Here is a 27,196-nt window from a genome sequence, read left to right as displayed (position 1 = left end):
ACTTTCTTCTTCATTGATTTCATTATCGCCACATTCATTTTGTGATAAAGTCAAATGTGTTAAAAAATTTAAAAAAAAATTTCAGGCTGGCATGAAAGGTCAGAGGTCAAATTCAGCATTTAGACATCACCTTTGCAGAGGATTAAATTAATTAAGGTACTGTTTTAGTCACAGTGCTTCCTCATTCAATCATAAAGTCAAAAACTTCATATCAGCATATCACATTTTTGAATAAATGTTTATATTTAAACCTTGGATTCTTGACCCAGTTTCCTTCTGCTAACGTCCACGCTAAGAAAAAATGTAACATGTACATTTAGACACGGCTCTAACTCACTTGTTTTCCTTTGCACTTGTTGGTTTGTGTCTGGCCACTTCAGCCGGGGGAGTGACAATCTGCAGGGACACCAGTTTATGTGCCGAAGATAGAAAAGCCACAACCACGTAATTACTGAGCACTATGGGTGTTTCCTAACCAACAAACCAGAATATCCTCTTCCTCTTTCGGCTGTATATTACTGTGACACCTCAGAGGAGTTGATATTAATATAGTACTTCTTGTTTTTACTTACTCTGATCCTGATACTGACGTCTGACTTTACTGTGTCAGAAAAACACTTATTTTGTGCAGGTTTTGTTGAGATATCTATGTTTTGTTCTCTATCTTATGAATATATTTTGCTATATTCTACCTACATTATATCCTGTGACTCAATATTAGCTGTGTTGTCTATAGAATTAACAATATTACAACTGTTTCTTTTATCCTGGAGTGATATATAATTTCTGGCCTCAGGTACAGGGTCAAACACAGAGTGCAACCATTTGAGTGTTAATCTGACTACAAAGTGCAGTTTGGGGAAAGCGTGAGAAGGAAAGTTCATCTTGAGATTTGAGATAATGAAAGCACGGATTCGCAGGAAGGAGAGAGGATGTGCCCGGACTAAAAAAAAATAACTATTTCATGAATTATTATGGGAAAAACATATGAAATCCTCCTCTAAGGTCTAATCTGCTGGGTCTCTCCACTGTAAAAAACTCCCTTCTTGATAAAGGCACAATGGTGAGAGACACCTGGTGGAGTGGACCTTCTCTCACAATGATGTGCTTGCAAAAACTGCACTTTGAGAGACAGTACACATCTGGCCAATTGCTGAGTGCCCTCAAGAAAAGAACCACCTCTGTGTTGCACTCTGGGTCTTTTACAAATACTGTGGACTTGGAAAAGTGGGGGCTTTTGCTTCTCGACATGATCCAGTGACCTGGTGACGTGTCCAGCAGAACCCCAGAGATTCTCTGTAAGTATTGTTCTTATACAATAAACGTATTACTGTGAAACTTTTGAACATTGAACTTGTCTAATTCATTACCTTTCCCATTTGAACCTCGAATCAACTAACATGCTGTCTGGTCCAGAAGGGATCGGGCTCGATAATTTCCAGCTTAAGAGTCAACATGTTACAGGAATAGATTTAATAGACTTTAACACCACCTAAAGACTAATTTATAAAGTGATATAACATTGTATTTGTATGTACATATAAGTGTTATGATATGAATAATAAGTTGAAGCTGCAGTATAAATAAAGATAAGTTGCAAAAAGTATATAAATTATGTCTTAGAGATTTATTAAATGTCTAAATATTTCTTAAAGCAACAATACAAAGGGGACTTGTGATGTGTTGATTCTTGGAAAATAAAATGTTACCAAGAACGTGAACATGGTGAGTTTAGAGAATGATTATACACACATTTGGATAAATTAACATGCTCAGATATTAGCAATTATATATTTTTTCATTTGAAACAATAAACAAAAAATCATACAAACCGATGATGTGTAACTTGAGTTTATTTTGAAGATTTATTACATTCACTGCTGAACCAACAGCATTTTGAACCTTGGACGACTCATATCCCAAACACAACGTATGCAAATGGAAGAATGAAAAGACAAAGGTGCAACATTACCCCAAAGTAATTAAAGTAAATATTGGGCTTGTTCTTAACAGATGATAATTTGTTCGAAAGACATGAATTTAACCAACAAAGGTAATAAACACAATATACAAAGGAAGCGATTTCAGTGGTGTTCAATAAGACACACAAAGAGAACCGGTCAGTGATGCAAAGGATATTTCTGCAGTGTCAGTGGTTAGATTATATAGATTTAGATAATACAATCCCCCAAAATCTAAATAAAAAAGTAAATATTCTAAAAAAGTAAATGAAGTAGAGATTTTTTCGAGCAGGTATAAGTATCACACCAGTCAGGATGTGTCACAACCACAGCTATGAAAGGCATCTGCACGTAAACAGTGTGTTGCCATCACAACGCCTCGGAATGTAAATAAAGTGTCATGGGTGCCATGTTGATTGAGGCCTTTTTCTTTCTTGTGCTTTCCTGCAGCCAGTTATGAGGTTTACTATTTTTCTCAGATGAGGAAAAGACTAAGTTCTCATGTTAGAGTCTGTGTTAACGTCAGGAGCCATTTTCTCTCTTGGTTTGAGTGAATGTGACTCTGAGTGTCTGCAGCAGGGTGAGGTCACTGCTTATCACTACAAAACATGATCTGTGGACGACAGATGGATTCTTGTTTCCCAGGATATCCCCCTGTAATAAAACAGCAAATCCTCCAGAACTTTACGACTACGGTAGAAAATACAATCATCTAAAAATAGAGTCTCTTAGCTTCGATATTGTCAAATTTCCAAATCCACAACTGTCATACCAAGAGAGGAAACTAGAACATAAGTCACAAGAGGTGAGTTCTTTTGAGGAAGGAAGCAAAGCACAACTATAAGAGATCAGGAAGTATAAAAAAAACCTGTTGGTTTCTGCACCTCATCTCTGCAAGAAACAAATATCAAACATACTTAGAAAAGGAGAAAGATTAACTTACAAAAGACAATTAAGGCACAAAATGTGTAATATGAGAGGCCGCAATAGACTCAGTGATTACATCTGTGCAAACATCAAGCAACTGGAGTGACTTGAGAGTTTTTGGAGCATCTGAAACTTTAAGCGGAGTGAACGCAGACGAAAAAGTTATTGTGCTCCTCCCAGTAGTGGAGATCGTCCTCGAAGCTCCAGGAGCAGGCCAGGTCCTTGCTGGTTTTCACCGTGTGGACCACGCAGTCGCCGGGTAACTCCTCAAACAGGAACTCAGCTACAGCCTTCACCGTGACCTTCTTCTGACTCTCGATCAGCTGCTGGATGCGACTCCCGTCCACAGGCTCAGACGAGGAGCTGTAGGACACCCAGACATTGAGTTTCTCATCCGATGAAGGGACCTGGAAGCGACTCTTCCCCGTTGGGCAGTGGAAAACCTTCTTCTTCTGGACGAACATGCCCGAAGGCGACTTGAATACACGCACGGACCAGCCGACCCAGTCGTACTTCTTCTTCAGGCTCTCTATGATAGCATCAGCTAACTGCTGACTGGTTAGGTGCGACTCATCTCTCACGAGTCGACGGGAATCCAGCTCGGCCTGTTTGGGGAAGCTGACGATGCAGTCTTCGATCACAGTGTTCATTTTACCTTGGATAGTGGTCATTTTCTCACCCCAGACTTTCAGGAGTGCATCCTCCTCGTCGTATCCCTTCAGAGCGGCGTGGCCCAACAGAGCGATTAGTCCGATGCAGAAAAGCTTCTTGAGTCTGGCGCAGAAGTCCTCCACCGGCCGGCGACTTTTCTCCTCGTAGTTCAGGGTGATCTCCAGCACAGATTCCCCGGAGAAGTTATCTCCCGTCACAGCGTTGAAGAGGGAGTTCAGGTTTTTGTCGCCCCCCGTTTTGGCAAAATGATCCAGGAATAGCTTCTTCTTGACTTCTCTGAACTTGGGTTTGGCGTTAAGGATGTCCATGTACTTCCTGAACTGATTGGTGATGTTCTCCTCCAGTGAGAAATACGCAGTATCCATTCCGCTCTTCTTGATCTCATCGTTGATCCGCTTAATCTCCTCGGACACCACATCCAGACGCTCCCGAACTTTCTGAAACTGCTCCTTCATGAACGTGGCCTCTTTGCTGTCCACATTGTCCAGAGCCAGTTTGACAATCGGAGCGGCGATGGCGAAAATGGGGAAGAGGTCACCCGCGATACTGGCCACCACTTCGGCTCCTTGCTCAAACACCTCCATCACAGTCTCCACCATGTCCTTTCTCTCTGCTACGAGCATCTGCAGCTGGTTTGCCATCTTTGCTGATGTTGTTCCAGGCTGATTCTGACAAGGAAAAACATGGTGGTTAGAAATAGTTGATCCAGTCAGAGAAATACAACCCTGGCTAAATAAAAAGAGGCGAGAGGAGTGACAGAAACAAATGTTGGGTTTAGTGGATTCACTTACAGTTCTGTGGCAGTGTTGTCGGCCTGTGGCTCGTTCTCCTGCTCCTCTCACCACACGGTGAAAACTGATAAGAAAAGAGAGAAAGAACCGAGTGAGCTTCAGAGCCGGCTGCTGGTCACACCCAGTGAGCAATGAGTCAACAATGCCAAAGGGAATTCAGCAGTGACGGAAACGCAGTGTGGGTTTAACTGTTTCACTAAAAGGCTCATGAAAGTTCAAAGTTTATAAAGTTTCTGGAATATTAGGAAACATTGAGGAGCTTCACCAGGACTACTACTAAAATACATAATATGGTCAAATAATATGCTGTAAAATAGGAAATTGTCAACAAGAAACCTTTAAAGGTTCAGTGTGTGGAATTTAGTGACATCTAGTGGCGAAGTTGCATGTTGCAGCTCACCTCTCCCTCCCCTTCCAAACATGAACCTTAAATACAAGATGAGCACATCACTTGGAAAATCTAACACAGTCACTGAGAGTAGGAACAGATGATTTCTCAGGCAAGTTCAGACATGTCCTTCTATAAAAAACTGGAAACGGGTTATTTGGGTGGAATTATTGACAATCTGGTATAAATTTGTCTGCAGAAATAGTCACTGGGCTTCACAGAGTCAGATCATATATCATTGCTCTTATGAACCTCGTCCCGTGTTAATGTTTACGTCTTGTCCAGGTTTCTGGGTTTCACGAGGCCGCAGCTGCAGCAGCAGAGTTTTCTCCCCCCCCCGCCTCAGTCGATACGAAGACAGCAGGCGTGGGAAGTGATAAAGTGGACGCGGTGAAACCTGCTGGGCAAGGGTGCGTTTTACAGTGGAACTCAGCAAGTTACCACGGCAACAAGACAATGGAAAGTAACCTGTCAGCTTGCTCGTCCCTCTGCTGCAGGTCCGCTCGGTCCCGGGGGATTTATCTGGCTACGCTGCAGAAGATTACAGGGGGAAGATAAGAACTGTTCCTCCGTCTGATCGCACACGTCTGCAGCCGCGACGGATTCTATAACTCTGATTACATTTCAACATCTCAGACCAAAGATGAATCACCTTACACGTCTTAAAATTAAACAGTTTGATATCTTGTGAAATGTGGTGATAGACTTACTTATTACATTACTCGTATGAGTGTACAGTAAAAGCTTAGTTTATAACCTGCCTCAGTCCACAGGCGTCACAATCTGTCAACAGCCACCTCTTAAATCAAGTAACTAACATATTATGTCTCAATCTTTAATCTACACAAAAACCAAAGTGTAAAATCGCCCCATTGTGACTATTTGTTGGTTCGGAGCAGTGACTCAACGCCCAACTTAAAAACATGAGCTGTATTTAGCATTCAGTTCTGTGCTTGTGAAACAAACAATATCCAGTATGATATTCAATGAGCTTCAGAGGAGCTGTCAGGTTTGTATCTTTCAACACAGCCAGGCTAGCAGTTCCCCCCTGTTTCCAGTCATTATGCTAAGCTACAGATTCAGCTTCATTCAGACTTGTCATAAAAAGAAATTAACACAAACCATCTATTTCTTTAAGTTATGTGAACACCAACAACTGAGATCTGAAATGACAGCGAGCTACGTTTGTGAGATGAAAGACTCAAAATTCTTGAATAATTTCCTTGTAAGATATGACAACAGACACAACAAAGTACACGAGATTCCATTAGGATGTCAGAGCATGACAGTTACTGCATCTTATTTGATTTGACCGTGATAACACTGGGATTCCTGTTTTCCACTGATCTGTTCTCTCTCTCTCTCTCTCTCTCTCTCTCTCTCTCTCTCTCTCTCTCTCTCTCTCTCTCTCTCTCTCATCCTCCCTGGGGTTGTGGAGCTGCTGCAGTCTTAAGTGCACGTGAGGCACCTTTACACAGTTAACTCAAACATAAAAGTGCTCTGAGAAATCACATTTTCAGAGACAAGGCGCTGCAGAAACTAACGGAACAGAGACTATTGATAATCACAGGCAGCACAGAATTTCACTTGTATGTCCATTCATATTCAGACATAGTGGAAATACAAATTATACTGAAAAAGTGAGATTCCGACACACTTTTACTTGTTCCCATTGTGTGGTATTACGTATTCCCCCCTAGAAGACGTGTTACAGACAAAAAATACCTATAACTGTATAATCATATAAAATACAAACAATGCTTTAAAGATTTAACCACTGAAAATAAAGCAAGTGTCTCGGTGGGATCCTTTGACACACTTGTGAGCAATTGTACTAAAAACTATCATTTCCACTGTAGTTATTCTCCTTTAAATAACTGTGTAAGATCACGTTGACCAAAGCCTGAAGTTTATAAGAATGCAAACGAATAAAATAGAGAACAAACCTATTTAACCTTTCAAATAAAGAAATTCAAGGTATTTCCACCTCAGCTGCAACAGCAAGATTCTGCCCAATGAAACATCCGTATCAACAGTATTACAATATAACTACATATCATTCAGAGTACCTTTACTGAGCAGTACCTCAATATCTTATGTACATGTTGCTGATAATACATTTGTACTTTTATATTAGTGACAAGTCATATTTGATGGTATTGGTATTACAAGTAATAATCAGAAAGTGTTAATACTAGTTTATGAAATGCAATGAGCTCAAATTACATGCTTCCCTTATAGACATTTTATAAAAAGTACTTCCTCTCACAGAATTAGGATTAAAAGGAATAATGAAACCAGTCTGAACACATCAGCCACTGGGAACCATTTGGCTCTGGACAGATTCTAACCAGTTCCAGTCCCAGATTCTTCCTCTGAACACAGAGACGAGCTGCGTCCCTCCCTGAGTCATGTGACCCTCGCTCAGCCAGTGTGGCCACAGAGAGAGAGAGAGAGAGAGAGAGAGAGAGAGAGAGAGAGAGAGAGAGAGAGAGAGAGAGAGAGAGAGAAAACCCTCTCCACTGTTAATGCTTCTGTTAATGGAGAACATATCGATCCCACACAGAACAAGGCCTCTAATTGTATCATCTCCTCCAGCCTGAGGCCCGAGAAGCAAACAAACATGGCAGGTTAACACCACAGATCGAGCTTTGGTTACCAGCGCCTTTAAAAGTTCGACGCTTCCTGGAAAAAGTTTCTCGGAGCTGGAAACCAACGCCCCCGCAGCGCGATACACACTTCAAAGTTTAACCTGAGTTAACAAAATGTGCAGAATCATCCAATCACCTGTTTCACGTTATTACACGAAACTGCTTTTATTACTTGGTGAGTAAGTTTGGAGTTTTAAAGGCAGCGGATCGTGCGTAAAAGAGGAAAAGACGCACGGTTATATTAACGAGACCCTCGCGTAACGTGGATGAAAGTGAAACGAACTTTCCCCAGTAACGTGTCCCCGTCGTTACTTCAACAGTTACTCGACGTGTCCCGGTTCACTTTGAGAGGTTTAGATCACACTCACCTTCAAGAGTTTGCGGAAGAAGTTCAGAGAGACACTTCCAGAGAGTTTCTCTTCCTATTGGTCATGTGGCTCCTCGCGGCACAGAGCAGAGTCACACCCAGTCCAACACACACACACACACACACACACACACACACACACACACACACACACACACACACACAAAGTTGGGCGGTGGATGGAAAACAGTTGTGTGAGTATAACAGGTTGTTGCTGGAGCTGTTATTAATTCTGAGGAAACCTCCACCCTTTTGATAAACACTGACATGTTGGCTGAAATCCAGAAGGTGCTGTTAAATAACCAGTAACTGAGTAATAACCAGTGAAAACAGAAACATTCATATATTGGTTGTTTATTGCAAATCAAAGTGAAACAAATAAAGATTTCCCCCGCAGCACAATATTGCACCAAAAGCAGCAACAAATTTAAAAAAACTTTGGATATTGGATAACTTTACTTATTAAATACACATTTGTATCCGGGAGTGGTCACTTGTGTGATACACCTGGAGGTATTAAATGGATTTAGGGATAACAGGTACCGTAGATATATCAGCTGGCAGACTAATATCGTCATATTGCCCACCCCTGGTCATATCTAATCTTTATATGGTTCATTACACTTAAAGGTAAAGTTGGTTTCTGATATAACTAAAATCTTCTTCACTTCCCAACAGTCATCAATTAAAAAGGACAGGATCATTTCATTTCATTTCATTTCGTCAGTCAGTGCACGTTCATTTGTTCTGTAGCTTTGACAAGAAGGTCAATGGGAAGGGGGGGGATTTATAAGTTGAATATTTTCCAGAATAACCAACCGAGATGCAAGGCCCCCGAAATTTCTATGCCACCCTGAAGCTGCTGTATCATCAAGCAGAGGAAAGATTTACACTGTTTGTAAAAGAATAAAATTCCAACAGAGCAGACAGAACAGATTATGCATCAACACAGAAAATGTTTACGACTAAATGTCTTCAACTGATTTATCTGATTTCCGGACATTCATGAATGTATTTGTAGCTTTGATTCTTCGTGTATGCAGCTACAGTTTATGTGTATTTTTTCTCTCTCAGCCTACTCAGGGTGGATACACAGGTAGGCTCTCTTGTCTTTGCTGAAGTAGTAACAGTCCTCAGGGAAGTTGTTGGTCTCCACCACCTCCTTGTAATGGCTGACCGCGTGGACCAGGCAGTTGGGTAAGTTCTTGTGCAAAGTCAGAGCCACTGTCATCATGTTGCCCTTCATCTTCTGCACCTCCAGCTGCTCCTGGATCTGTCTCTTGTTGAAGGGCTTGGGGTTGACACAGAAGGAGACCACCACTTTGATCTTGTTCTTGGTCAGAATGTCAAACCAGTTGGCGCCTCCGCTGCCGTGGTACTTCTTTCCCGCCAGCCAGTTGAAGAAGAACACGCGCTCCTTGTCGCTGAAGGCCCTGATGGACCAGTTCACCCAGTCGTATTTCTTAACAAGTGAAGCCAGGAGGGATTTGGTCAAGTTGGCGTCAACACTGCCGGAATGCTCCTGAAGCTGGTGCTCCATGTCCGCCTTGGCTTGCTCTGCAAAGTTCTCTGTACAGTCATCCACTGCGGCTTTCATGAGGTTCTCCACGTCCTCCATGCGTCCCTGCCACTTCTTCACCATGTCCTCGTCCACTGCCCCTTCCTTGAGGGCAGCATGGCCCATGACGGCGATAATGCCAACTACAAAAAGCTTCTTCAGGCGGGCACAGAAGTCCTCAACTGCTCGTCTGCTTCTCTGCTCTGTGGCGACCACTGTGTCCAGCAGAGGGTCTCCAGCGGTGTTCTCCCCGGTGACGGAATTGTAAAGCGAGTCCAGGTTCAAGTCGCTCTCTGTGTTCTCGTAATGGCTGAGGAACTTCTGCATCTTCTTCTCCCGGAACTTCGGCTTGGCGTTGACGAAGTCCTGGAACTTTTCGTACTGGCTGAGCATATTTGCCTCTCGGTCAAAGTTCTGCTTGTTCATCGACGTCTTCTGCAGCTCCAGGGCAATTTTATCGATCTCATCTTGGATTCCCTCGAGTTGCTGGTTGACCATTTCAAATTGTTGGGTCAGGTAGCGAGCCTCTTTGCCGTCCGGGTTGCTGAGAAGCTCGGCCGAGGCCACGAACACGGCCTCCAGTATGGGATGAAGCTGGCCCACGGTGGAGGCCAGCACCTCGGAGGCCTGCCCCATGATCTCCACACCTTTCTCAATCTTGTCCCTGTTCTGGACGAGCCAATCTGCCACACTGTTCATCTTCGCACTAGGTTTTATCACACTAACTAAGCTAATATGATTTCCACAGCCAGAGACCTTGGTGGTGCCTGAAAGAAGAAGAAACACGACACCCTTGTAAAGTTCATGATAGCGTGACTTTATGGCATTTCACAGAAAATACGGCTCTTATTTTGGTTTTGGTTAGATCTGGCAAAGCAAAAAATCCATCAGCTGATTTGAAGTCATTCTTTTTCTCACAGGACATTTTCCTGACAAACAAAATCCTACAATGGAGCCAGCAGCAGGTCATGTCAGCACATGTAGGCATCGAGTTGCATGCCGCACCCTCAGAGCCGCAGCTAATGACAGGGACTCCTTCTTTTAAACCTTGGTGGCATTGACAAAATAAAAGAAACCGCTCATGAAGATAGGCAAACAAGGCACATACGGATGGCAGCTCAGAACAAATATCAAACATGGTTTGTGTGCTCATGAATTATGACGCGAGGTCTTGTGCAACATTGCAGCACTGGCCCTCCTGGGTGTCATTATGTCTCTGGTCTAACAATAGCAAACACCCAAAACTAACACAGATGTTCACAACATGGGGAGGAAAGGAGGGGAATTACGCTGGAAACGGTAATATGGTATCTGGCGTAAAATATGACCTAACTGGTTTCTCCCGTTCCCTGGAGTCCATATCCAGTTAAGAAAAAGGCACACCCAGGGCCGAGGAGAAAATCCCCCCCCCACTGCACTTGTCCAATAACGCAATCACACTCTTCATTTCCTCATTACAGCCTCGACGTAATTAAAACCATTGTAGAGATATCGGGTTTTTTAATGGCTTCTGTGAAAAACAGATACAAATGCAGGTTTGTTTTTTTAACCAAAGAACCTAGGATCAGCAGGAGCTGCTGCAGTGATGAGATCAGTGGTGTCATTTTACAACGTTTCCTATAACCGCACTAATTAGATTTACTTAATTCAGTCACATGTTATCAGTGTGTGTGTTTTTTAACACACTTCTGTGTGAACCAGCTGATGAAAATAACACTCTAGTGCACAATAAAAAAAATGAAGGTGCAATTACATAACAGTCTGAAATCCCAATCCTGGCAAAAAATGTAATAAATAACATCGAAGGAAAAATACTTACTGAGTAATTATCTTGCTCTTTGCTTGGAAATATCTTCTAAAGTTTGTCTTCTTTTAACACAACAAGTAAAATACGTTTTTATGAGAGGAGAAAAGAAAAAAGGCGAGTCCCACACAAACAGTTGATCAAACACTGGTCTCCTCTTTCCCCGTGAAACACTTTGCTACGGAGCTCCAGAGCTTTAATGGAGACCACGTACGTGCGTCTGTAGCAAAACCACATCCCCCAGAGGACTCATCTCGACCTCGGACCCTCACTGGAATCAGGCCCGTGTTTCAACAGCAGAGAATTTCAACTTTTATGGGAAGATTCAATATAAAATCAATAAATATAATAAAGGCCACGTTCAATAATGGAGAGTAAAGCTGAACAAACAATTCTAATTGCATTTTCTGTCTTTCTATCTTTTTCTCTCTCTTTCTTTCTTTCTTTCTCTTCACTTCTTTCTTTCTTTCTTTCTTTCTTCCTTCCTTTATTTCTGATGGTAAATTGGTGAAGTATATGATGGGGATGCAGAATCAAGAATTAAAGCGAAGGAAGATAAAACTCACCTTTCTAGATAAATATCCAGTGGGATAGAGTCCAGTTATCCAGTAGTCCAGCTGTGCCTGTGAGCACCAGCCTCTTTGGGATGTATATATAGACTCTCTCCCTCTCTCTCTCCCTCTCTCTCTCTCTCTCCCTCTCTCTCCCTCTCTCTCTCTCTCCCTCTCTCTCTCTCTCTCTCTCTCTCTCTCTCTCTCTCTCCGTCTCTCTCTCTCCCTCTCTCCCTCCTAGTAACTGTCTGTCTCTCTCTCTCTCTCTCGCTCGTCACTCCCCCTTTTGGAACTCCTCCATCCCGTTCCAGCATTCCTCAGAAACCCACTCCGAGGGATGAGGGGCCGTCACTGACACAGATAACATCCTGTAAACACTCCCCATGCAGGGACACCATGCACCCTGGGGGAAAAAAAAAATTGTTGCTAGTTTTTGTGCATGTGCAAGTATGTATGTGTGTGTGTGTGTGTGTGTGTGTGTGTGTGCATGTTTGAGAAAGAGAGACAAAGAGAGTGAGAGTAAAAAGGCGACCAGTCACAGTGGGGCTCAGCGAAGTGGACCATCAGGACAAAACCCCTCTTGTTGTGGCTTGAACGAGGTTCCCATGGCGACTGCACCGGTTCCTCCGACTGTGGCATGAGGCCGTGCGTGGGTCACACAGCAGAATTCAGCTCCCTGGGTTCAGAGCACGTTAGCACCCAAAATAACAAAATAACAAAATACATCATGCACGACGGTTCAAGGCTGAATAATCCTGTTAATTAGCGATGGAAGGCGATTGGTTGCTGGAGTCGAGCATCGCAAACAGGGATGACGTTCACCCTGCAGGGGCCGAACTCTCCGAATCCGTCCGTCACAGACTGAAAGACGGTCTGTGTTTCTGAGCACACGCCATGACAGCTCGTTCACGGCCTTTGTTGCTTTATGAAGCTGCAACACACTTACACACACACAGACACACACACACAGCTCCATGTCACTGTCAGCTCAGCACAGATAGGCGGGAACAGGAAGAGGAGGGAAGGATGTCTGCAGTGAGATGATGCCGGTCAGCCCGGGTGGAAGAGGGTTTGGCGAGCACGTCAAACGCCACCGCCTTGCTCCGGTGGCGTCCCACTGTCACATCTCACATCAGAAAGCAGAGAGTTCAGCTTTCGCAGGGACTCAACAGTATGTGGCGTGATGGGTGGTACATGCTGATGCTGGAACACACACACACACACACATACACACACACACACACACACACACACACACACACTCACACTATCAAGGCCTGTGCTGGACGACCTCACTTGCCCTCCGAGTGTTGTGCCGGGTGTTTATTCCCCAGACAAAAACCCTCTAAAGAGCTGTTTTCATGCTGCCAAAGAAAAAAAGGATTTGCACAACACTCACATGCAGCGTCCAGACATTTGGAGCCTGAGACGTCGGCCTGTTTAAGAGGCTCTGGCTGCAGTGTCGATGGAAAGTGTTGGATCTGTAGAGACGCTTTGCCTTTGTTGTCTGTGGCTGTGTGGGCTCACCAGGTGGAAACATGGCTGAACTGTTTGAGATAATGACAGCCAGCTGAGGGGAGACTGGCAGGAAGTGTGCATTTGAACCGGACATGTTAGAAAAGCTAACTGCAGGGAATCTCTCTCATGATTCATCAGGGGTCGTTTTATGTTCATTTTTTTTAATGCTTTCATCTATTAGTACTAGTGGAGATCTACACCTGCCTGTTTTGGTTGCACTTTTCTTCCTGAAACTGTAACAGTGACCTGCAGGAATCGAGCCACAGCGAGTACAGAACCCTGAACTGGAGAATCAGATGTGGTCGTGATTGTTGTCTCTTACGTTGAGTCCTACAGAACAATGGTCACCTGGTGTTGGGGGAGACCCCAGTGATCTGACATTAGATAAAGAGTCGTAAACGGGGCCCTTGTGACATTCCAAGCCAGGATAAGAGTTGCTCTCCTTTCAGGGGAGATGTTGCTTGGGGGCCTGCAGAGACTCTACTGAAACCTGAGACGTCCACTGAGATCAAATCTGACAGTCAATTGGCTGAGGGCCACACTGACCCTTGAACCCCTCCTCCAGGGGAACATGACTTAAAGGAGGTGAGATCCCTCAGGTCGTAGCCATTTTCCCGTACTTCCCGTTTCAACCAGACCTCCCCAGACCTGACCAGATTAAGATTAAGATACATTTATTTGTCCCAAACACATGCACAGACATGCACAATCACACTCATGCAAGGAGGGAAATTTAACCTCTGCTTTTAACCCATCTGGTGCAGGACACACAGAGCAGTGGGCAGCCATCTACGGCGCCCAGGGAGCAGATGTTGGGGGAGTAAGGTGCCTTGCTCAGGGGCACTAGACAGGGTAGGGAGAATCCTCTTGGATTTTTGGACAGATCAATCCAAAAATCTCAATCTCCGTGGAGTCGAACCAGAGACGAACCAGAGACCTTTACTGCCCATAGTCCAAGTTTCTGCCACTAGTCAACCGCCTCTCCTGACCCAGTAGCTAAAGGAGGCGATTACCACTTTTGTTTTGGCCATTACCCTGCTTAAAGACTTTTGAACAAGACCTCCGGGTCTTTCCAGATGTTCCAGCTGCTAAAGGGGGCGAATCACAAACGTTTGTTTTAAATCCATTTTATTTTCTTTATTTTACCTTCAGTCATGATTTATTTTGATAGGACATTTTTGTTATTTTAACTTGAAAAGATCGAAACAGGAAATTCCCTCGCAGGTCGAGTTGCAAACAGACTTTTTCTTTCCACACGATCTACAACGGCTACAAGCAGCCGCACATCCCTGCAGAAGCGCAACGTTCATTCCGCTGCGGAGCACGAATAATCCGCTCCTGTTTGTTATTTTACTATTCTTAAGTGATAGCCTTATCATTTTAAATTATTTTTAATAAATATTTTTGATTATTTTATAATCATATTTCATGATTATTAATTATTAGCCAACATCAAGTCTACTCCTATTGCACAACACTGGTAATTCAAAAGTTTAATAATATTCAACTTACCGCTTTTCAAAATCACAACAAATTCAACCCTGCACTTCCTTGGGCCCTTGACAATACACAAAGCCACCTTTTGAAGCCGATAATAAGATTTCTAGAATTAATAGATAGAGTTGCCACTCATGTTTACAGTTTCAGGAGATATGATTCCACCAATATCCCCAAAACATAAATATATGTGTCATAAAAATCTAATTTTCATTCATTTGTGCTGATTCACATAAACATATTGAACATTTTCAATCACTAGGTTGCTTTGTTTATTTGTAGTAAATTAATATTATACAAAAGTACAAAAGAGGAAAATACAAAATGTATATTCTTAATACATTTATTCGATTTTTCATTGCTGTTTTCTATCTGATGATAATAAACCTAATGACAAGATCCAGTCCCAGAGGCCGTGCTCTCTCTTGTTTGTCTGGATAATTGATAAATGACTTCCTCGTCCGAGGAAGCTATATTGACCAGGTCTTATCTTCTTGACCTTGTCCGACAGCAAACGCTTCCTCCTCGCCACAAGATGTCTCCTCAGCTCACAGGAAACCCCCCCGGTGGCTCATCACAGGGCAGAAGATACACAGTGTTTTCTGGAAACAGCGGGTTGGTGGTGTGTGAGAACATCAATAGCACTATACCAGAGAGCATTAGAGAGAGATGAACGATCATAAGACAGAAACTCAAACAGGCAGATAAAGACGCTAAGCCTGAAACACAAGGCTTCATTTTGGCAGAGCTTTAAACAGAGCTCTGCAAAATGTTAATGACCTGCTCGAGCCCGGACTCGATGCCAATTTATCCTGCTTACTGTTGCACAACTGCACAAAACTGCACAACCTAATAGGTTTGGTTTCGTGTACTACATGCCCACTGACAGTTTCTCTCATGTCCTGTGCATCCCACACTGCACCGGAGGAGTGGTTCGTGAATAGAAAGTCGTTTGTGGGAAAGGTGGGATTTAGAACCCGTCACGCTGGATTTGGCCGACTCCCATGGGAAAGTAAATGTGGGCAGGACTAACAGTTGTGGTGGAGGCACCTGAGCTGTAACCAGTGTTGGGGAGTAACGGAATACATGTAACGGCGTTACGTATTTAGAATACAAATTATGAGTAACTGTATTCCGTTACAGTTACAAATTAAATAGATGGTATTCAGAATACAGTTACATTGTTGAAATAAGTGGATTACATGACGGTACTTCTCTGTTTCACGAGTTTATTCACTCTCTCGTAAATCCACCGGAGGCAAAGCCCCCAGGAAGCAGCTTGAGACCAGGGCTGCCGTAAGAGCGCCCGGCCCCCGGCGGCGTGAAGAAGCCTCACCGCGACCGGCTCGGGACCGTTTCAGGCCCGGGACCGAGGCTCTGAGAGAGTTCCGTCGCTACCAGAAATCTACGGAGCTGCTGATCCGCAAGCTGCCCTTCCAGCGCCTGGTGAGAGAAGACCGACCTGCGCTCCCAGAGCTCCGCTGTCATGGCTCAGCAGGAGACCAGCGAGGCACGCCGGGTTCACACCGGACGCTGAAGCGCCGGGCAGCGCTTATAATATCACCCGTTGACCCAGTAGTATAAAAGCATATGTTCACTTGTTGCTCCAACATTAACTGCAACAGCGTCCCAATTTAATGTCATCCATCTTCAAGAACTTCTCCGCTGTTTGCTCCGTTCAATGTCGGGTGTCGAGGGTAAATTACGTATTCTCCACTCAAGCCAATGGGGAGGGCCCCCCCTCTCTTTTTATCTTTATGACTGCTTGTGTGTCTGTATGGAGGGGCAGAGGGGGGCATGTAATAATGTGATTGGTAATATTTGTAAAATTAAAACTCCAGGACAACAGAAGGGGAATTTAAACTATGGGATCCATACTTTATCATTTATATCATATAAAATATGTCATCAATATCGTTTAAAATCATTTTTCAGTGTGTTTCCTGGAGCGATACGGTCGCGTCAAGCGCAAACAAAAATAGACTCGACGCCGAAACGATCGCTGCACGACGCGAGGCAGCCTTGCTGTGGCGCTGCACTTCAGCCTCCGTTGGGACCGGCACAGAGGTGGGAGTGGATGGGAGCCGGACATCCAGCTGGCCCGCCGCATCGGCGGAGAGAGAGTTTAAACTGCTGCTGCTCCACTGACTATAACAACGCCGCAATCATACACTTAAAAAAATGCAATACAAACCGGAAGTATTCCAAGTATTCAGAATACGTTACTCAGATTAGTTAATGTAATGGAATACGTTACAGATTACATTTTTGGGCATGTATTCTGTATTCTGTAACGAAATACATTTTGAAAGTATCCTTCCCAACACTGGCTGTAACACTGAAACCTAGCTCCTGGTGTCATGGAAGCTTGGTTGTGGGATGTCGCCAGAGGCAAACAGAAAGTTGGTCCGTGTCCAGATTATTAACATTTCCCTCGAAACTGCAGGTATTTGAACGGTAGGAGAGGATATATCTAAATGTGCTGAAGCAGAGAAATCCTGATGAGCTGCTGAGGTGTAAACTGCTGAAATAGCATCTGTCCACTGTTTGATTTAAAATCTCATTACCAGCTGGTATTGAGAAACATAATCCATGTAAAATGATTTGAGGTTATAGAGTAAAACATTCACTTTTGCTTATTGCAAATATTTCATGATTACTTTCCCACAGCCGGAGAAGGAAGTGAAAACCTTAATATTGCAGCGTGCTCACATAAAAAAAGTGATGATAAATCTTTCACACGATATCAGCAAGAAACGACGTGAAGGAATGAGCAAAGAATGAACTGTTAAACCCTGTTTACACCTGGAATCCGGACGGGATGTGTCAGGAGACATGAGTCATGAGTCGGGGGCCTGGGGAAATCTCCAGGTTGTAAAACCAGGTTTCCAGACATTCAGGAAGAAACATGTTGATTCTCTGGAGGCTTCTCTACCACCCCTGCTGGCTGGCTGTGGTATAGGTCATAAGCTCCACCTCATCCATGTTAGCAGACAAGACATGGGCCAGATCTAAAGTCCTTTTAGGTACATCTCACTCTAATGTTTGTTCAAGTGACTCGCGATTGGTTGAACATGTATTATTAAAATCTCATTATTGCAGCTTCACTTCACTGCTGCTATACTGTGTACGATTTTTGTCATAAAGCAAAGTTCATTTTAAATTTTAAATTGAAAGAAGAAAAGTTCATCAAAGTTATTAGAATGAATCCTAATGGGGCTGTGAATGATCATCAGCATTCACGTGGAACATGAAAGTCTGTGCAACATTTCCTGCCAATCCATCCAGTAATTGTAGAGATTTTCAGTCTCCACACCCAGATTGAAAGTTTCAGCTCACTTCCTCTTCCTCTCTAAATTCCTCCTTTGAGTAATTCTAGAGATGACGTCAGCAGATGTTTTCTCCCGGGAACGGCTCTGGTTTTGGTTTGAAGGTGCTTTCAGTCTAAGAGTAACTCTGGGTTTCCCGCTCTGCTCTCCAGATGTTTCCGGGTCACAGTGAACCGGGCGTTCAGCGACCCACCAGCAGAGAGGGCAGGGACGGAGGGAAAGTGCTTCCTCAGCAAGTCTCATGGGCAGTTGTGTGGAAAAATATAAGTGACAGAGCTTCTATCAGCTCCTCGTTGATGATTGTTCACTGCTTATCTTATTCTGTAACTTGAGCAGTGGGTATAAAGTCCCAATGAGATCAGGTTTTAACCTAATTAAAGACTTTTAAAAGCTAATCCACATTTATTTCATCTGTTATTAAATTTACAGTATCATGACCCACCTTTGGTCACTTATCGCCGCCTTGCCCTCTTTTTTATTGAGCCGCTGTGTTCAGTTTGCTCATGATCCACATCACAACCGACCTTTGACCGGTCTGAGTCACGCACCAACGATCTGTATGCACAACAGAGACTCCGGCAGCCAAGAGGCCGACAGTCGGACTCGCCACGAGCCCATCTGTCACTCAAGAGGATCAATATTAACTCCAGTTAGATCTGAGGAAACAGATAAAGGTTTCGGAGGCTGGGAGGAGGCGGCTTATTGATCGCAGGCGATTTCGCCCCCGATTCCGTCTCTGCCCTTACACCAGTGAGTCAAACCACCTTCAAGCTCCTCGTAAATTGGAAACCCAATTACTCATGCCGGCAGACATGTGGGTTTAATCATATTCTTGTACTCCTGATTAACTGAAAGCCTCCAAGAAGGACGGGCATCTTCTAGTGTGTCTCTGAAAGGCACATCAGAAAACACAACGAATCACAAAACACAAAAGCATTAACCTCTAGTGGAAAAGGTGAGTATCTACCATAGACAAGGCTTGTCTGGGATTTGTCTAAATCAGGGGCTTTAAAGTTTATTTACATGCTCCTGGTTTTTCCCTCGTGTACAGGAAGCTGCTCTGTCATAGCCAAACATCTCACAGGTATTCACTGAGACTCTTACAGCACTGACTTCCCAATGATGCACAAATAAGAAGTATAGCAACAAGAGAACCATTTAGTTAAAGACAGGCCACATGTATGTTAGCATGTCGAGACTTCTGGGACTGAGAGAGAAACTAATGCAGAGGATGGAGCGTGTTTTAAAGAGCAGATCAATACAGCACTTACCAGTGTATTTCACTCTGGACAAATAAACAGCTGGAGGTCTATTTATACTCTGACTGTAGGGGGGGGGGGGACCTCCCTAAAAGTTGAGGTTACACATCATCAACCCCGTCGGCCTTCTTCCAAAATTACAGCATCGCAAAAAAAACCACAGCGTGTTAGTCACAGTGAGAAGACTCCTACACGAAAAAGTAAAATCAAGAAAAAGCCCACACTTGTTCCCTGAAACCTAAGGTATTCCAGTAACTGGTCTGGGTTTCCTCTATTCCACCAGATTGAGTAAACCAGTGCTGACTCTGCATAGAAAACAGATTTCAACACAAACAGTTCCTGGTAACGAAGCCACAACTTTGAACGATTTTATCACCGTTATTTCAACTGCTTTAAAAATTCCCATTTAATATTACACCGCTGCACGTGTGTCACCTTTTGTGTTTTGGCAGCAGAACCAAGAACCAGACCAAACGGCACAGCGGCAGAGATGATGGTGGATTTAATGACGCCATAAAGCAACAAGACGTCCAATGCTTGAACACCAGGCCTCAACTCAACCGAACAGCTGTCGGTTCACGTGTTAGAAAACCAAGGGGCATCAAAACTCTCTAGTTGTTTCCAGCTTCGATCACGTAAAAGCTCCTGTAGACCAGAACATCTCATTTCAGTTCTCGGCCTTCACGCTCTTCCAGGATGCAGAAGTGGAATTGAAACACAGATTTATCTCCACGGCGACAACAGAGTCAAATCCCATCAAACTAAACATTATCTCCCATTTGGGTCACTAAGAAATGTAAGTTTATGTTGTTACACCAACATGTGTCAGGTGAAGCAGAACGTCAACTCATGACTGGAGTTGATTAAATCTGCTCCTGCGTCTGATCCTCTGTGTGTTGTTGCTCCCGCGAGGATTTGGTGCAGATTGTGAGTGTAAGCACTGGAGCTGTGTGACGTGGCATTTCCTGGTTCTCCCATTCTCACGCTTATACTCATTTCCCTTGTGGCCATTATGCACAACTTCACTCCTCCCCCCCATCATTTTCATGTTGCACAACCAGACGCACTAACGGCTGTGACTGATGAAGCCAAAGAACTTAATGATTTCCAGTTTCTTTTAATATATAACAGCGTTCCTGCAGTTATTTACCAGAATGAAACCAACAATACAAAACATGCAACTTTAATTCATTAATCCCTGATCGCAACAATACGTGCCAAGTGTTTTTCTTTTCTTTTGCAGGAGTTGTTATGCATTTCCCAGACTTTCATCCTAACTGGAACTCAGAAAGACAGGATGAGAGAAGACAGACAGAAAGGTGAAGAGCTCCAGATAACAAATGAGGAAAGACAGATGGATGCAGCAAGTGAAGGTCAGAGATAAACAAGGAGAAAGATTAATATTCTGAGACTCTTCAGCGCTGACGGGGCCGATGACCTGCTGCAAATCAGAGGAGTCTGTGTGTGGGGGTGTGTGTGTGTGGGGGGGGTGTTGTGTGAAACAACAGGGACCTTGAGGAGGGTGCAGGCAGAGAGCGAGGGCATCGGGGGGGAGACGAGTTGGAAAACATGAAGGCAATTCTGAGGCGCTGCAGATGGCCAGGACACGTGTTCACCACCTGATGGATTTCCACTTAAAAGCTTTGCTGACGGACGGATTCCCCAGACGTTCCTCCTGCATCCAGGCACATGAACCTCCTGTGAAAGATTTAAACATCAGGTAAAACAGACTTTAAAACTGATCTGCATCTGCACAGTCCATGTCTATCATTACTTATCAATTTATAGAAAAAAATGGACCATTTTAATGATGGTTGACATGTTTGGGACAGGCAGAAATGCATCATCTTCAAACTTTTAAAGAGCTGTATCATTGTCCTGAATATTCATCCTTTTTCTGGAAAGAACTGGTTATTTATAAATTAGAACTTTGTCGTTTTGGCACTTTTTTGAAAGTTTGTTTATATTTACTAAGGTCTTGGAACATGCTGATTTAATTTCTTAGTGTTTATCTGACCTTTTGTACTTTTAGTTTAAAATGTCTATGTTTGGGGGTGCAGCATTTACATTAAGAAGTTAAAATTCACCGACTCTGTAGTGAACATAAGTTGCATATGAACTAAATTGACAGAGGCAGTGACTCCACATGATATTTTGTTCCCAGGATGTATTTTAACAACAATATGTATAAACTCTTTTCAAAACACAGTTGAAGTATTTTACACAACAGGGTTATAACATTTGAAGACTAAGACAAATAAGATCAAGGAAATAAATAAAAAGGAAATAAAACTGTAAAACAATAACAACTGAAACAGACAATGTGTGTTGTTAATAAAATGTGTTGTTGATAAAATGGTGCACTGGGATTAATAAAAGGTTTTGGCTCTGTGCTTTAAAGGACGTCACTAACAGTGATTGATAGGATATGAATGTTTTGAAAGTTTGTCATCAGACGTGATGAATGCTTCATGTCAGACAAAGTGAACTACAGCTCAACATGTTAACAATACTTGGGCATAATAGAGTGTAGTATGCAGTTGTAAATATATTTATTTAATCCTGTAAAACAAGTATTTCTGATTCATGCTAGTTACTTTCCCTAAACTAGGAACTGCCTATGACCCTTTAAAAATAAAACTGAGCAACTTCTTGACTCGTTTCAGACACAAACTCGTTTTCATTTCCACCAAAAGCAAACTTTTCAGATAGTCTCTTCTAAACCACAAACTAAATAAACCTAAAATGATTACATTAATTATACAAGCAGCTTTTTCCTCCACCATTAATAATCACACTTCCCCTCAGGTTCATCTCGTCTCCTCTCCTGGATTTACCTGACTGCAGATAAAGCTCCACCTCAACAATCTAGTTCTAGTTAAGAGCACTTATTTACTTACCTATATCTACACCACGTCAACCCTTATCAGGTACAGAAGGTTTTACTGTTGCATCCAGACAACTCTAGCACATCTGTAACACAAAACTAAACTCAGAGTCATGTCAGTGCCCTGGGCTCGGGCCTGCAGCCGGTGTGTCACTGAACAAATGTTTTAAGGCTTTTTATCAGATTAGTCCAGTCAAAGAGCAGCAGGCTGGTCGATGCTCACTCGGGCTGATGGGTAATGGCATTATCCTGCGAGGGGCCGGGATTGGCCGACACCGGCCGAGGGAGCTATCCTTCCATTGATCCCCTCTCCCCCTCCAGGGCCACTTCCATGCTCGCCTCCATATCCAGTCTTTCATTTGTTTATGAAATATTGATATTGGCTGCTGTCTCCTCTTAGAGATGAAGAGATCCAGTTTGACAGAAAGGAGAGTGTTTGGGGAAGGATGGTGGAAAAAAGATGGGAGTTGGATTTTCTCGGTCTGAAGTCCCAGCAGAAGAAAAGGGAAACGCAAGATGAGGATAATGATCGCTCTCATTCCTCCATCTTCTGTATTGCTAATGCTTTCAAGGTTTTAAGGGAAGTGGAGCCGGTCCCAGCTGACATTGGACACGAAGTGAGACACACTGGACAGGTCACCATTCTTCAACAGTCTAATGTGACCCTGAAATACTAAATAATAATGTTAAATACAATATCCATTTATATATTCATTATAAAAATAGTACAAAAGCCACAAAAAGTTAATTTACACAATTTTCAATCCTCATCCTATCAACAGACGCTGAAAGATCTGACTGTAGAGCTGTGTGTTAATAGCGCCCTCTGTCTGTGAACCCCCTGTGGTACCTCAGCAGATTTCACCCTTTTCCTTTCAGACAACTTTTCCTTAACCTTTTCCCCTCAACCGCAGAACCAACTCCTGCAGATGGAGGCGGTGGATCTCATCAGTAAACAGAAGCTTGAGTCTTCTAAAGGCAGTCAGGATTGACGGGCTACCACAGCCAGAGCCTTTTACGCAGGAAGAGCCTCCTGGATCAATAGTTGTTACCTCGGCAAAGCCCACACAACCACTAATGAATCCACTGGCTGACAGCACAGGCTGCCACTGCTCTTCATGTGCACACAGGAGGAAAACCAGGGAAATACCCAAAGCTCCTTGTAATAATATTTAAGTTTACATCCAAAAGCCTCGAACACATTGAATTAAAACGTAAAACAGAAGAGTTTGGAAGAGAGAGAGAGTTTATGAGAAGAATGAAGGAGGACATTAAAGAGAAAATCTGTACAGAGCAAAGCTGCCAGGTTTTTAAGAGTAAACCGGTTGGAACTCATCACCATGGTTTCGGCCTCTTTACACCATCTTCCAGAACGGTTTATAATTTATCTTCAGGTCGAGATCCTCTGGCAGAGGCCTTGTAACTGTTCAAGATTCTCGGTTGAAGACTAAAGGGAACAGAGCTTTTGAAATAAAAGCTCTGAGGCTCCGGCAAAAACCTTTCAGAGGAAATACAGCAGGACGAGTCGGTGGTTTCCTTTGAATCAAAGCTTTAAAAAGATCGTGTTGTATCACATTCCCTGATTATCATGCTTAGAAATGTCTTGGATTCTTTTATGCTTGTTTTTGTGTGTTTTCTATTTGTAGAGCACTTTGTAACCTTCCTTTGACAAGTGCTAAATAAATAAAGGTCTTGTCCCACAGCAGGTGCAGTTGTCTGCTTTGTGTTTGTCGCATTGTGTAGCGACGTCTGTCTGTTGTGGTTCTGTGGTGCGTTTGAGGACTGAGCTGTCGTCTGGCACACCCGTCTGTCTCACTGTCTGCTCCACATCTTCAGTTTTTTCAGGGTAAGTAATGAAACGTAAAAGATTAGTCACCTGTCTGGGATTTCTGTCATTATAAGAAGGCTTCCTGCCAGCGAGGTGGCAGGTGCACAGGGACGTGTGTGTGTCTGTAGTAAAGTATTTTAGCAGTGACACACTTTAGTGGGAGGATTTGGTTCTGGAATAAACAGGAAGTGACTGTTAAGAGTTTTAGACGTAAAATAATTGACATCCACATTAATTCAACACTAAATGTGGCATTTTTAAACACTGTATATTGTTGATGTGCCATCTTCCCATAAACACACTCAAATACTTTAAGTGCATTAATGTGGTGTTGGAATAATCGTAAAAATTTGTTTACGGCTGGTAGAATTTACTTGAATACCACCAAGTCACAACAACTCCCACAAGTATATTGAATATTGAAGTTACAATACACACATAAAAACCCATTTTGTTTTCAGCGTCCACGTTTTTTCAACATTCCGACTATAAATCACACAAACACACCAAAGTTGGAAGAATGACTTCACACCTCAGGATATGGGATCTTCTAGAATATTCACCTTGTCGAGAGTAACTCGTTTAGGTTGATATCAAACAACCCCCACGTTTGTAAGGGCAATAGCGCTTACAAAGCTTAGCTTAGCTTAGCATAAAGACTAGAAGCAACAGGAAACTGCTAGCCCGACTCTCTCCAATGTCCAAAAAAAACGTCTCACAATGTCACCAATGCTCAACAAATATAATAGTTTGATGTTTAAACAAGACACAATTTGCTTTCTTATTGAGTCATGACTCTACATTAATTATGGAGCAGTCAGTCGGATGATCTTTTCATATAGACTGGAAACTGGGAAAACACACTGAACCAGAAATCGTTGCAATTTCATTTACTTTTGCACAAACAAAACAATAAATAATAAAAATTGTGTTATTTCTATCCTGAGGCCTCATTACTGAAAATCACGTAAGGATTTGATCACTAAAACATTCCAACTCTTCTGTTGCATGAATAATTTGGATTTTCGTGAAATTCAAAGCAGTTTTCATGAAAAAGTTCAATTCACCTTAATTTAAAATCCGAATAATTTGGGCTTAAAATCAGTTCAATGCACAAATTCCATTTCTTTTCATGAGAGACGCCTTAGAAACCTCACAAAAAACGATATCCCTCCAGCAGCAGCCATTTCCCCTCTGCACACACAGAGAGAAACAATGACACAGTCCACTTCCTCCTCTACTGCGATGTGTGTCCCAGATAAAGCCTGATGGGTTCTGGCAGGCTTGATTACCACAGAGCAGCTGAAGACCCTCCAGATCCTCTGAGATATTACATGATGGCCGCCTCCGCCCGCTCTGCACCTACACCGGGCTTTATAACTGATGCACCTTTCTGCAAAGCCAAGCACTTTGCTGCTCGTCTGCAGGATATTAGCTCGGCCAGAGGTTATTCATAGACTGTGAGAGTGGAGCTGCGGTCAGGAAATGCTGACTTACGTGTAAATATCCATTAAATTAGTCGGAGTCGCTGCTGCTGAGGGAGCGCGGCCGGGTTCTAATGGGCAGCGACACTAACAGTGCTGCGTAAATCACATTTGTACAAGAAAAGAGAGACAGATATTAGATTATACTTGTTCACACGTCCATTCATTATTTGTAATTCGTCAATAATTGTCATAAGGCATAAAAAGAATCCCACCATCGATCACGCACTTGTTTTATTATCATGATTTGTTTTGAATGCAGAAGCTGGTGAGGTTTTAGTATTTGAATCTGACCAATTCACAACTCTGGGGTCTATTTGTCTTTATTGTGATATAGTTACAGAGAAGGAGACACAGGAAATGGAGCGATAGACATGCAGTAAACAATCCAGCCCGGTCAGGAGTCAAACCAATGCTCCCATCTAACCTTCCCACTATTGGTTTGACCCTGATGCACCAGTAGATTCGAGAAAAATCATGTGGATGTGTTTGTTTTGATAAACGACAAAGAAATGACGTGATTTGAAATTCCTAGAAAAATCGCAGTAGAAATATGCAGGAAAAAACTTAGTGGGAGCAAAGATTTAGGAAAGTAAAAGTGTCTCACACACACACACAGGTAGAAAATTAGACATAAATATTGAATAAAGGAAGAGTCAAACAACACAGCAGTCTTCATTTATCACAAAGATTAAATGTACAAATGAAGATTCTTGCAGATGAAATCACTACAATCAAAAGGCAGCAGTGGCTCTGGGGTCCAGTAGCTTTGGTTCAGCCTCAGCGGTTCTGATGTGTCGGGAACACAAGGCACGTTGTCTTGTCTCCGCTGCTTAAACTCGGAGCCTCTTTGTTTCTCGTGCCTGAAGAAGTAACCTCTGCGCTTCCTGTCACAGTTAAATAGGCCAGTCTGCTGAGCACAGACAAAATGGGAGCACGGCTCTGCAGATGCAGCCTCAGCAAAATGAAATCATCTCTTCAGAGCTGAGGCAGTTTCTCATGGGAGACTGGATTATGACTGTGATGCTGAGGTGCAGTAAACGCATAAAGACACGCCCTGTTTTTACATATAGTGCTAGTGCAGCGACTCTTTAAGTTGAATTGGTCAGTAACTCAAAAAGTACACACACATGGTGACACGGTTTATAATATGCGAGCAGTTAATATTTAAACAGCTGCAGCATGAATAAATAAATACATTCACAGGAAAAATGTCCATAATTCAAATATCTACTGTAAAAAGAATTGGTGCAACATTGACAGATAATAAAAATAAAAGTGCATTTAGTCAAAGATCTGAAATAGTTTGAACTGCAAAGCTGAATATATGTAAACACTGTATTGGCTGATACTACTGATACTATACTACCAGTACCAATTAATACTCAAGCCCGACTGATATGAAGTTTTAGGGGTCTATGAATTTAGAGAATACTTCATGGACCTTGATGCAAAAAATCATTCATATTAAAGTGATAATTATGTGTGTGTGAAATTTGGTGCTGATCTAAATAAAAATCCAGATCTAGTTTTTTGTAAATGTGGTTTCATAAGGAGACTGTTGAGCCTTGCCGTGGGTACCTGCTCTCTGAGTGACCTTCTAGTTTTACTTTATGCTCCACATACGTTTCAGAGGAGAATACTGTATTTTGAACTAAATCAAAATGATACTGATAATGTGAGATTTTGTATTTTCAAGTTTTCATGATAATCTCAGTCCCAGA

At 42.8% G+C, this 27,196-nt stretch overlaps 1 protein-coding gene across 3 annotated transcripts; it reads right to left on the bottom strand.

The window, feature by feature from the left end:
- Positions 1 to 1,835: 1,835 nt before the first annotated feature.
- Positions 1,836 to 11,782, bottom strand: LOC133014269 (protein rapunzel-like). 3 transcript variants are annotated; one of them, XM_061081463.1, is made up of 3 exons: positions 11,686 to 11,773; positions 4,352 to 4,415; positions 1,836 to 4,228 (listed from the first exon to the last, which is right to left on the bottom strand). In XM_061081463.1, the coding sequence occupies exon 3, from the start codon at positions 4,199 to 4,201 to the stop codon at positions 3,023 to 3,025; it is 1,179 nt and encodes a 392-aa protein (XP_060937446.1). In that variant the 5' UTR covers positions 4,202 to 4,228; positions 4,352 to 4,415; positions 11,686 to 11,773; the 3' UTR covers positions 1,836 to 3,022. The 3 variants fall into 3 exon arrangements, with proteins under 3 accessions (XP_060937446.1, XP_060937445.1, XP_060937444.1); XM_061081462.1 differs by lacking the exon at positions 11,686 to 11,773 and adding an exon at positions 7,759 to 7,842; XM_061081461.1 differs by lacking the exons at positions 1,836 to 4,228; positions 4,352 to 4,415 and adding an exon at positions 8,096 to 10,082 and having other exon boundaries at positions 11,686 to 11,782.
- Positions 11,783 to 27,196: the final 15,414 nt, after the last annotated feature.

This window comes from Limanda limanda, chromosome 11 (assembly GCF_963576545.1).
Source record: "Limanda limanda chromosome 11, fLimLim1.1, whole genome shotgun sequence".
In the NCBI taxonomy this organism is placed as follows: Eukaryota; Metazoa; Chordata; class Actinopteri; order Pleuronectiformes; family Pleuronectidae; genus Limanda; species Limanda limanda.
This window is presented reverse-complemented; position numbering and strand designations above follow the sequence as displayed.

Coding starts and splice junctions, on each gene's coding strand:
- LOC133014269 (XM_061081461.1), bottom strand. CDS start 10,014: ATGAACAGTGTGGCAGATTGGCTCGTCCAGAACAGGGACAAGATTGAG.